This window comes from Tripterygium wilfordii, chromosome 18, assembly GCF_013401445.1.
Source record: "Tripterygium wilfordii isolate XIE 37 chromosome 18, ASM1340144v1, whole genome shotgun sequence".
NCBI lineage: Eukaryota > Viridiplantae > Streptophyta > Magnoliopsida > Celastrales > Celastraceae > Tripterygium > Tripterygium wilfordii.
In genome coordinates, this window is record NC_052249.1 from 10845290 (window position 1) to 10858078 (window position 12789).

The following is a 12789-nucleotide window of genomic DNA, read 5'->3' on the forward strand; positions in this document are numbered from 1 at the left end:
TTAATACAAAAATATCCTTTTACTTTAAGTTTTATCAATTTAACCCCTTTACTAATAGATCAAATCTTTTCTCACACATCAGATTGTAGAATTATAGATTTATATCTATGTAGATTTATATTCCTGGGATCGAGCAACAGAATACAAATTTTAATCACAAAATTTTTTTTAAAATTATATATACTGTCAATATGATCCTTTTTTATATTTGATGCAAATAGGAATCTCTCATTCACAAATTTTCTCTAAATCTCGTATGAAAAAAAGTGTCAAATGTAAAATTAGCATATGAATTTACCAATAAAGAAAAATCGGTAGCAAAACGCATAAAAATAATAATTCACTATCACTTTTTACTAATTTTCCATACATAACAACATATGAAATGGTTTACCTTTTCTAGTCGATCGGGGAAGCTTTGCATTCAACGTGATTTCTCGATTCATCTTTTTGCCCATAGAGAGTTGTGAATGTAGTTTATTTCAATGAACAAGGTAGAAGCTTATCTTTTTCTTCACTTGCTCTGGATTCGATTCGTTCTGTTAATAGGACGATCTCGCAGTTTATGTGATTATAGTGTTTGGATCAAAAAAAAATCCTGATAGATTGTAACGAAATAAAAGTTGGGAGCTTTTTCATATATGAAAGCAGTAAACTCTGGTGGTGAAATCAAGAATTCATAGATATGTTCAAAACAAACCATTTTATAAAGTCAGTGTAACTTTTTACTATGTATAATGTACAACTGCAAGACTCACGTGAGACCACAACAATGAATCCACACACGTGTCAAGCTAAATTAAATCTTATAGAATAATACAAAAAACGTCTTTGAAAATAGTTTATACGCTATGAAAACGTTTTCTTTCAAATCATCTACAATTACCAGGTTTATTTCGATGGATACACTTAAACGACATGTAATCATTTTTCATTAGGGTTTGACATGATATAAATATGAAATGAATTAATACATTAATATGCTGGATTGAGGTTTACAATTAAAAAAAATGAAAACCACAATACATTATTTTTTTTTTAAATTGAAATTTATAGGTGTTTGCAAGATAGCCTTGGGCCCTTGGCGCAATCTTTTCCCATATTTGATCATAATGGAAAGACATGATAGTAATGTAAAAAAAATTTATCATTTACGTGTAAGTGCACAATAATGAATACACACGTGTCAAGCGAAATTAAATCTTGTAGAATAACATAAAAAAGGTATTTGAAAATAGTTTATACGTTATGAAAACATTTTCTTTCAAATCATCTGCAATTACCACATTTATTTCGGTGGATACACTTAAACGACAGGTAATCATTTTTCATTAGGGTTTGACCTTATATAATAGGAAATGAATTAATACATTAATTTGCTTGATTGAGGGTTACAATTGAAGAAAATGAAAACTACGAGACATCATTTATAAAAATTGAAATGTAGGGGTGTTTGCAATCTTTTCTCATACTTCATCATAATGGAAAGACCTATGATAGTGATATAAAAAAAAAATTCCTTATAATTAATGTGTTCAATAATTTAAGATGTTTTAAGTGTTTAATTTGGAAATTCTATCATATTTTTGCATTTTTTTGTTTTATTCTATTAAATATCTTACTAATTTTTTTAAATAAAATAAAATAAACTCAACATAATCATATAATTGCGCATGATTAGCGAACAGCAGCCGTCTAATAAAGGCGGCGTGAATCAGTGACGGGATGTGACATCACTGATTCAGAAAATGTTGGACGCGAGGGATGTGTATTTTTATTTTTTTTTAATTTCTTATAACGTTGACGTTGCCGTTACAATTAACGGCGTTAGTTTTCTTTTTTGGGTCTGCAGACTTGCAGTAGCATTGCCTTGGTTTGTCTGCATCATGGCAGGCAGCCGCAGCCATGTTGGCTCGTGTAAGTAAATAAAACCACCAAATAATTTATTTATTTCGAGGTTTGATTTTGACATTGTTAAGATCACTAAATTACTATGTTACCCTTGTCCCTTGGGGTGTGGTGGTGGGACCTACACAAACGCATGAGTAGCGTGTTGTTTCTCGATGTGTCGGCTTCATATTTGAATTTAACCTCCACTGTCATCAACTGCATGTGTAAATCACGCGCTTTCACATATTCTACTTACCTGTAAAATAAAATCGGTTTCGGATCGAATAACATATATTTACAAAAAAAATTATATATTCAGACCCTAATTCAAATTAAATTTTGGACGTATTTAATTGAACAAACCTCGATTAGATTAAACCCAAACAAGTTAATTGAACAAAATTTTTGTGTTTGACGTAGATTTTTAACACATAATTTATGTCCAAACCAGATAGAATTTAATGAACATTATTTGCACCACATTTTGTACTAAATACACCCTATTAACCCTTTAAAAATACATTAAAATATGATGCACTTAGTAAAAAATTGGATACAAATAATGTTTATCTAAAACTTTGCTAGCTCTACCCAAATGCATTGGGGTTCATGACAATCGCTTTGGAAGGGCGTGGTAAATCTGGATAAGAAGAGTGGATTCAGAGATGTAGCCATCTCGATGTGTTAGTGGTCCCGAGAAATAGTACACATCATAATCTCCAGGCTCGTAAGGCCTAGCCACGTGGTCTGGTCGTTTTAAAAGCAACGTGGCAGTGAGCACACTTGTACAAAGTTTTGATGGGTCGTTTTGCGGAGTTTTTTCCGACTGTGGGGGGTTGCGCTGATGGGGTCGTGGGTATTTTATGATGACGTCCATGGAGTATTTGGCTGTTCCACCAATCCCCCTTAATTGGACCAAAATGTTTCAGTATTTTTGGACATAATTTGATATGAATAACATAATTAACCCTAATTCTCACATTATGAATTGACATTGGATAATCGTTCAAAGGGTCAAACTTAGTTAGGAGTTGTACGCTAATTTTTTCAAGTAGGAAGCTTTTGGTTTGAGCGTGTTGCGTTGGGATAACAAAGTGTTTTAGCCAAGTGGTGCGTTACCGTCATGCGATGAATTCGAAGCTAAAGTGGTAGAAACGCATTTTTAGTGTCAAAATATAAGATTTCTCTTCCAATTTTTGTCCTCAATCAATTTTATTATTCCAATATGTTTTACAAAAAAAACCATCAAAATTTAATTGATATTCATGAAAATTATCCGATTTTACCCCATTTCGACACATTATTTTTAGTGACGTGCCTAACATTTTTTGTCGTCGCATCTCATCTCGTCCCATCACAATTTCAAAATTTTACCCTCAATCAATTTTACTATTTGCAAAAAATATCATCAAAATTTAATTGATATAAATAAAAAAATATCTAATTTTATCCCATCTCGTAACAATATTTTTAATTACGTGCCTAACATTTTTTGTTGTTGCAACTCACCTCATCCCATCAAAATTTCAAAACCCGCCTCACTTCATCTTAGGAAGTCAAACCACCAAAAGAATCTAGTGATACTTTACTCGTTGAAACATCGAAACGGATTAATGTATGTATTCCTCTTCTTTTACTATAAAAGGTAAAGACCCCCCGCCCCCCCTGTAGGAATTGAATTTAGCAAATGCAGCTAATGGGAAAAGGAATGTTTTCAAGAGCCAAAAATTTTTAATTAAGCTACAGAGGAAGATTTGATTCTTACTCAACAATTAAGCAACCCCTTTGACTAATCTCCCAACAAGAACATAAAATATTTGAAACTTTAGAGATTTATCATTACTAATTTCAATTTCAAGATATAATGATTTTGACTTCTAATTAATATATAGTAATATATGATGCAATATAATTAATAATATAAAAGCGAATCAATTCAATAAGGTTAGGAGAGTTTTTTTTTTTCTTTTTGTTTGGAGATCGTAGGTTTGATTTCTTTCATGCATGTACATATAATTAGGATTGTTCAAATTAACTGTTGAGACCGAATCAATTGATCGGTTATTTTTATATCAACAAATCGAGAAAAAAATTGACCAAAACCGACCGTGAACACCTTTACATATGATTACCACATGCTTATATGACAAACGTGATTTGCAGGGTATTATGCATTTTGATGGATTTACTCAATGCAATGACTGTGGTTCCATGTCATGAAAAAAATAAATTTTAGAGATTTATTTATGGCCAAACACATAAAAGCTTGGAAATTTTGTCACAATCAATCTACTGTGGTCAAGCAATAAATGTTTTTTTGCAGCAAATGTTTTGTTCAAATTTCCATATATGTGTAATGGCATGTGACTGTTTCAAAACCTCAGACCTACGAAAGCAACACTGTATTAAGCATTGATCTAGCGTTGGGGACAAGAAACCAGAATGACATAGGCCGTAGCATGTGCTTTAGTACTAATGACAGGGGATATGGACAATGAAAAAATAACAGACCAATCACATATAATCTAATTACTAATTAATTAATTAATTACATAATTGTGATTAGAGGCTGTAATCTAAACAAACAAAATTAGTGGCCCTCTGCATCTCTTTTTTAAAGGGTTGAAATCTTTTAATTTACTATAAGATAATCAATCCAAAAGGAATTATAATAAATAAAGTTGAATTTATCGTATAAGATGATCTCACCCATCAGATCTGCAGATTCCTTCAGGATTAGAGATTTGATTTCAATAATTAAATATTTTGTTAGTCATCTTAAACAACTATCAAGTGTCAAGAGTTGCTTCCCTTTTGATTCTATGCCTTACAATTAACCTATTTTTATGTAAGAGAATGCTTTTGGTATATATCTTGACCGAATCTTATCAACTGTGTTTTGTTCCCATTACATTGGATTTGTTTAAATCACAAATCACAATCCTCTTTTTTTTTTTTTTTTTTTGGGGTCATATGTATGAAAGTTAATTCTATGATTATGAGAGGCAGAGAGAGAGAAATAGAGGTTGACCCTAAAGTGTCCTAATTATGTGACATACATATATACATACATATATATATATATATATATGTATATGTATATATAATGGCAATAGATGATTGGTGGGACTAGTAATCTTTGAATGGACACCCCATGTGGAGACCAATTCAGTTTGTGTTCCTTGGCTTACCTAGTTTTTAGTTGTAATATTACCTCGGGACTACTAAACAAAGTTATGATTTTTGGTTGTAAATCATGTTACTACATTTGAAGACACACAATCATGGACAATTATAAATTAACAGTGCGGTTTTGTTTGGTTTGGTTTACATTAGTCCATTCGGTGGATGTCTGGTTTTGGTATACTTTAGCAAACATTGTAGGACTTTTTGTATTCCAACAGTAATTAAAAGCAGGCCTGAATCCAAACCCCAAGCAAGCCCAACTGAGTTAGTGGGCTTCATGAGTAGAGCTGGGTTAGTGGGCTCCATGAGTGGAGCACTGACAGCAATTTGTGCATCAAAATTCAGGACAAGTCTGGACCCTAAACAATCATTCTTACAAGGTGAACCACCATCCTATAGGGGGGACATGGGGGCCTGGTTCAACAGCAACTGCAGAACGAAATAAAGGGGCCTGATTAGATGACCAAAACATAAAATAAAAGCTACAACTTCCACCTTTGAAGTAATTCTGTCAAGCCTCAGAGTAAAAATAGTTTTATTCCTTGTATGCTCAATTACAAAAATGCATGTATGAACAACGTATGCAGAGGTGTAGGGAAATGACATGTGACCACAACACAGAAACACACTTTGCTGAGAAAGAATTCACAGGCAGACTAGACAATGTTCTACATCCGAACCCAATCAACCACAGTGGAATTGTCATCTGCTTGTGCAAGCGAGATGATGTCGACTCCAGAGACAATAACCACAAATCCTGGTGACTCAAGAGATACTAACCATAAATCTTGGTGTCACCAACTCACCACTGCCATAAAAAAAGATGCAAGAGAGTTGCACAAAGGGAGGGTTGATTACCAACAGCATCAGTTCACTTTAGGGAGAACATAACTTGTTGAAAGTATACTCAAAGGATACCTCTTCTGCAAGTTGCTATATATGATCCTGAAAAGTGCAATGGAAGGTTAGAATATTTATTCTATAAAAAACAAGGCGCAGGACAGCATAAAATGGCATAATATAATCCTAGTTGCACATAAATAACAAAACCTCAAACCTAATAGAATCAGGTCTCAGTAGACTGCTAGTTATGGAAGTGGCAATGTTCATGGTGGCGTCGTGAGAGGGTGGAGATGAGGGGTGTTGAGAAATGTTCTGATGATAATCACAAAGCATGTGCTTACATAAAATGTTTCATGCTTCTTCATTCAAATTTGTGAAGCGGGTTGAATTTCCCTGGAAAAGATATCAGCAAAAAAACAAACCACAGCTCTTATTGGTCTGAGGAGCATTCACAAGATGCTGAAAAGACCAATAATTTTTTTTTACCATTTACAATGAGAGAAGGTATATACAACGAGGCTCCAACAAACAATGGTAACATACAATTAGTTGGAACACAAACATTCAATCACAAGAAGAAAAAAATACATCATAAACACATAATGCATCAGAGAAGAAAATTGACAATTTAAGAGAAAATAATCTCTGAATGAATAACACAATTTTTCGATATCAAATCGGAAGAAGGGAACTTTATGTCCTAGGACATTAAACATAAAGATTTACGTCTTTTTTTCTGTTAAAGAAAAGGGTTAAGGTATTCAAGCACACAGCATACCATACAGGTTGCCAAGAAAATCCCTATTTATATGCAACACAAACGATATCCATGGCTATCCTGAACTCATCATAAGAAATGTAACTCAATTTTGAAAAGCCAGAATGAAGATTATCAAATAATATATGACAAGGATGCATTCAACCACATGCACAAGTACTGTTGATAAATTGAATTGTATACCACATTGCATAGCTGACTAACCTAAAGGATTTGAAGTCCAAACCGGAATCCAAGCTTGTGCAGAATGACCAAATATCTCCTCAGGGAAATGTAAATGCCCAGGAGTTGGAAGTCATGGACCCATGCCATCAACATGCCAACGTAATTTTTCATGTACGCTTATTAAACTTTATTTTTAACAATAAGAAATGATCAAACCAGAATTTGAGATTGGACAGAACAAACCCATAAAATTAGAATACATGGATCTATCAGATCATCTTGACAACGTAACTTTTCAGGTATGCTCATTAATTTTTTTCCATCATCGAAAATGATATGCAACTTATTCAAAATGACTCTTACATTGTTGAATGCATTTCACAGTAATTAGGTATTGCTGAAATCATCATAGTTTGTCAGAGAACCTACAATTTCTTTCACTTTAACTAAGATCATTGTCAACAAAATCATATACTGACTAAACATTATAACAAAAAAAAAAGAAACTCTAATGCAGTAGTACATTGGTCATATCTCATAGATGAAGATTTTCATTAACATTTTTATCACTTTATTCAACAATTAGAGTAAATGCTAACCACGGAATGAGAAACACAACAGCGAAACTTCACTAAGTAAATATGAAGTGTTATTTTGAATTATACAGCAGATTTTATGTTTGGGAGAAAGAGTGGCGGTGGGGGGTTAGATGAAATGAGACATTTTATAATGGAATGTAAGATTTCCAAAATATAACCATTTGCACAAAACCACAAATTTCAAGAGAGGACAAAATTTTGAGAAATGGAACTATGGAAGATGCAGGATGCTTCAAATTTAATGATAGCAAATGTTTAATATCAAAATAATCTCAAAGGCAAAACAAGTTTCCAAATTAGAATACAATGTAAATAACAATTTACTAAACTGAACATCCAAGACACATATTTACAATGCTATTTGATTTCCAAAACAAAAGTTAGATGCCCATGAAACACAGCTCTTTACTTCTTTCACAGCAATAGAAACAGCAAAAGAAGCCACCACCATAAAGAGCACAATAGGTACTTACTTAAACGATTGGGCAGTTGTAAGTTCTGCAAAGTTCCATTAAAGCTGCCTGATTGGCTGGTTCAAGGTTTTCACTAATTATCTGTGGATATCTCCCAGGAGCTGTAGCGGAAAGCCTTGCCAATGATGCAACCAAGAATTCCTTTGGATCCTTTATGTCCTTTAGAGGATCCTCCTCTTTCTTCCCCGCATTGTAAAGTCTAACAAAGGTAGCAGTGTAACCAATATTATCCCCAATATCTGGCATTTCTGGCTCATCTTCAACTCTGTCCTCCTCTGGCCTTGAAAGAAGGGTGATAATGCTGTCAAGCATTTTCCCCCAGTGTCTTGCACCAGCAGCATCCAAAAGCACAGGAGATTCACAGATTAGTCTGGTGGAAGCAACAGCAGTTAACTTCAGCTCAATTGTTCCAATGATCAGCTTCAGATTGGGTATCCAAAACTGCTCCAAAATGACCAAAAATATATTTGATTGAACAGCATTCATCGTGTCCACAAGGTTCCCAGAACCCTGCTTGACAATAAAAAGTGACATGAAAATTAGAAGGGACTTGATAAACTTTATTGTTCGGTGTTTCTGGAGCCTCCCAAACAAGGTACTCCAGATGTGATTAACAAAGGGCGCAATACCACCATATTCCAGGTTCTCAATAACAGTGTTGAGGACGTAGAAGCCTTGATCATCAGTGCTTGAAGACGAGACGAGCATTTCGAATATCCCAAGCACCTGCCCCAGCCTACGCTCTTGGGTGAGCTCATGGGGCGCTTTCTGAAGGAAGGCTTGAAGCAGACGCACGAGAGCAGGGACGTTTGAAGTTCTTTTCCAAGAGTCAGGTTGTAGCAGGAGAACAAAAATTTGCATGTAGCTGGGTGAGAGGGGTGGTCTACTCAACTCTACAAGCTGAGCCAGTAACTGAAATGCGTAAGGTAAAAACTCGGCCACGTCATTGGCCAAGATTGCCTGAATGCTAGGAAAAAGTTTTTCTTCAAAAGATGAGATAAGAGAGATGTCTCTCTCACAAGCCCGCTTCACTAGCATAGCCACAGACTCAAAAAGATAGTGATTAAATATTGGATTCTTTGGATTCCTGCAAACTGCATTTAGGATAAAGGTCAATCCATTTATACAAAATACAGCAACCTCTCCTGAAATATCAGCCGCACCCAGAACTCGCATGATACACTTCATAATGTACTGATTCTCCTCAGATTCAGGGAACTTCAGCGCATTGAATAGGTTTTTGATCAGCACAGGCAGAATTGGAATTATATCTCCTGAAGTATACATAGCTCTTCCCCCCTCATCTTTGACCAGCAAAAGTTTCTCTATGCAATTTGCAGCATAAGAATGAACTACATTTGATTCTGCACCAAGGAAACTGACCACATCCGAGACCAACTGAAGTGCAACAGGTTTCGGTATATGACTCCGGAACATTGTGAAAAATTTCAGTGCACCTGCCTTGAGCATGGGAAACCCATTGGCATCTTGACTCTGTAACTCCGGAACTATAACAGAGGCGAAAAAGCTCAGAACATCAACAATTTCAGTTGACACAGAAGTTCCTCCAGCCCTCTTAGTCGCAAGTGAAACAACCAAGTATATTGCGCAGTCTTTGTCCTTCCAGTTTGCAATTGGATTTGCAGCAAATGAGCTCAGCAAATTTTGTACCAGCTCAGAGACCATTTTCATCACTTGTTCCTTATAATTTGTCGCAATCCCTTTAAGCAATTCACATGCAATCCTCCTCCTCGTATCAACATCACTCCCTTCCATATCTCTCCTGATAAACTCAACATAATTCATCTCAAAGAGCTCCTCATCATCTTCCCTTAACCGCACATTTGGAATGACGATACCTTGACAGATCTGTGGTATAACTCCTTCACCTGCAAACATTGCATGGTGCACGCTTGTGCTCACGGTGGTCAAGAACTTGATTGCCATGACAGCTAGCTTGTCACGGCTTGAAGACTGAGATACATTTCCAAGTAAAGTCCACACAGCAATGGCAAATTCATTTAAGTAGTCTTTAAACTCTTCCTCATTTTTCTCCATATAAAGACTAATATTCTCGCAAACTGCAGCCCTAAGCTCATCAACGAGTGCAAGCCCATCCCCACTACTCTCAAGTGCAGGATAATTTGTTGTTAGGTACTTCCTAAACTCACCCATCCACTCTTTCATATGATCCTCGAAGAATTCGGGCAACTCTTGAAAGTTTAACGAATAGAATATTCTACAACACAACCTCTGCGACACAAACAGTGGACGAAGAGTCACAGCAGACCCACCAGAACTCACTTGGGAATCAATTATCGCAGCAGTTTTAAGAAAAATCTCTAGTAACGGTGCCGCAAAATTATCCAAACAATACTTCAAATCAAACAGCAAATCATTTGTTTTGTACTCATATCGAAATTTCTTAAATATAGAATTGGCAGTACCAAGAATACCATTAATGGATGCGTAGTCCGCAGATTGTGAAGCCTGCTGGAGACTGATCACAAGCTCAGGGAGCAACGCGGGCCAATGCTTCGGAAAATCATGCTTCCCAATTACGGCGAGAGCCTCGCTGAGCTGGCTCTGAACTCGAGCCGACGACCTGAGCATGAGAGACACGATCAGGGCCTTGATCTGATCCTTCTCCTGGTCGGCAATCGGGGAGAGAGTGGAATCCCGGACTGAAGCCCACCGGAAGCGGAGGTGGTTTTTGAAGTTAACTGCAGCGGCATGGCGAATCTGCTCGTCAACCGATGGCTCCGAGACCAAGCGGAGCACAACGAGGCCGTAGTTGAGTCGGTTCGCAGCCTCAGAGAGCTGTGACTCGGCTGCGAGGCGTGGCTCCGGCGCCGGAGAGAGCGTGTTGAGGAAGCAGTGAGAGAGAAATTGGAGCGTCTCTGCATTCCATTCCATCTCCTCTTCACTGATTAGGGTTTAACACACGCCCTAGAAATATAGGGTAAGTATAGAGAGGGAAAAGCTAGGAGAGATCGAGGGCTTTTAAAAAAAATGGAATACTGAATAGCTGTTGCATGATTCAAAATCTTGCTTTGTCCGGACTAGAAGTCTAGAAGAGATGGTCGATGTTTAAGGCCGGATCGAAGCGTGGGCTTGAGTTAAATGGGCCTTATTAAAGGCCCTGAAATTGAACGTTTTGCCCGGACTCAGTGGGCCTGGATGAGTAAAAGCCCAAACAATCATGCTAACCTAACTTATCATGGAATCTAGATCCATTGATTCCGCATCTTTCCTTCTAGTGTGTTCATCAATGGAATCTACTTGTGTGGAGCGAAAGCGGGAGATGATGCATAGCCAAATTTCATTAAATTATCAGAGCAACCACATTCTAATTGTTGGGATGAATGAATATTATATCCGTTTTAGGTTTATCCTATTCTCATATATGTATAGTGTTCGCAAGGCTTTATTTTTCCTTCATCTCACTTAATGATACTTACATCCAAAAAAAATGGTGTGAATCTTTACTTATAAACTACACCATTTGGACTTACCCAAGCTATGTGGGACGACTGGACGAGTCTTGACATTGGTAGTTCTATACACACATGATAATGATAACAATTAGTCACATGCCATGAAGTAATCCTACGGTGGAGCCTCTCCATCAGTGGTGGTCGTCGTGGGCAAACGTCCACCAGCAAGAGCTCCAATGACACCCATCACTATTCATTAGTTCCGGCAATTCAATCTCCTCCCAGAAATCATCACCACCGTCACAATCCGTTACAATGCTTTTTTTCAATTGAGCTGCCTTTGCTGCGGCTGCTTGAATATCTCTAGCCGTACACGTGGACGGCTGCGGCAAGTGCTCGATCTCGTCAGGGAAGTTGAGTTGCGCTTGGCGTCCTTTAAGGCAATATGCGGCAACATCATAAGCCTTGGCTGCCATTTCCGGAATCGGAAATGAGCCTAGCCATATACGGGTTTTCTTGCGTGGCTCCCGAATTTCGGACACCCATTTGCCCCACCGTCGCTTCCGGACTCCATGGTAGACCGGGTGTCTAGTCCCGGTGTGTCGAGGGTTCGAATTCGATGGAATTTCCACGGTGATTGTGGAAGCAGGGGAAGTAGTGGTGAGGCCATCTCCTGTGAATGTTTGCTCCATAAATGTATATATTTCACATTGAGCACCCCTTTGGGTTTGAGTGTCATCGGAGTTTATATAGTAGTGTATGTGTCGTGTGTTTAGTTTGTGTAATTACTCAAATCACCCTATTTATGAAATAGCGCGCTGTTTCAAGGATTTTACTGAATGCGACGATGTTTATATAATTGCCATTACATATGTATCTTATGAATTGTGGATTCGATTCTTATCGATCTCATACATATAGGGTCTGTCTGAGAGTGTGTTTGTGTTTTGACCTCCCACGATGAGGTGAAGCGAGTTACGGAATTGTTGTGAAGTTGGGTGAACCGTGGTGACAAAAAATATTTCACGTGTCACTAAAAATACGGTGGCTGTGGCGAGGTGATGATACTTGCTTTCTGGCCCATGGTTCACGTGGTGGACGGTAGCACCAGATTCCAGTGACACGATTTGTTGTTTAATACTTTAACGGGGCCCTTTCTGTTTTGCATGAGATTTTGATGGTTGGTATTGTGTGTGAGTGAGTGAGTTGACATCGATGGGTTCTCTTTCTTGACCTTAGCCAGTAGCCACTAGTAGGTTTTGTCGTTTTGATTAGGTCCAAGAACCCGTGTATGGAAAGGCACCCCCTACCCCATTTAATTTTGTAATTACATGAAGTTGACATGCAATTCCACCAATCAAATAAGCATAAACTAATCACCCACTTAAGTCACAACCATTATGATAATGAAACACCCA

General features: G+C 37.1%; 2 protein-coding genes across 3 annotated transcripts; both read right to left on the reverse strand.

The window, feature by feature from the left end:
• Positions 1–5531: 5531 nt before the first annotated feature.
• LOC119984040 (exportin-2-like) lies at positions 5532–10973 on the reverse strand. Of its 2 annotated transcripts, XR_005464827.1 has the most exons (3): positions 7935–10973; positions 6134–6312; positions 5532–6021 (listed from the first exon to the last, which is right to left on the reverse strand). XR_005464827.1 is itself a non-coding variant. In XM_038827795.1 (2 exons), the coding sequence occupies exon 1, from the start codon at positions 10848–10850 to the stop codon at positions 7935–7937; it is 2916 nt and encodes a 971-aa protein (XP_038683723.1). In that variant the 5' UTR covers positions 10851–10973; the 3' UTR covers positions 5532–6021. The 2 variants fall into 2 exon arrangements, 1 of the variants encoding a protein (XP_038683723.1); XM_038827795.1 differs by lacking the exon at positions 6134–6312.
• A 374-nt stretch (positions 10974–11347) lies between these two features.
• Positions 11348–12143, reverse strand: LOC119984043 (ethylene-responsive transcription factor ERF023-like). The gene has a single exon (XM_038827796.1). The coding sequence runs from the start codon at positions 12061–12063 to the stop codon at positions 11563–11565; it is 501 nt and encodes a 166-aa protein (XP_038683724.1). The 5' UTR covers positions 12064–12143; the 3' UTR covers positions 11348–11562.
• Positions 12144–12789: the final 646 nt, after the last annotated feature.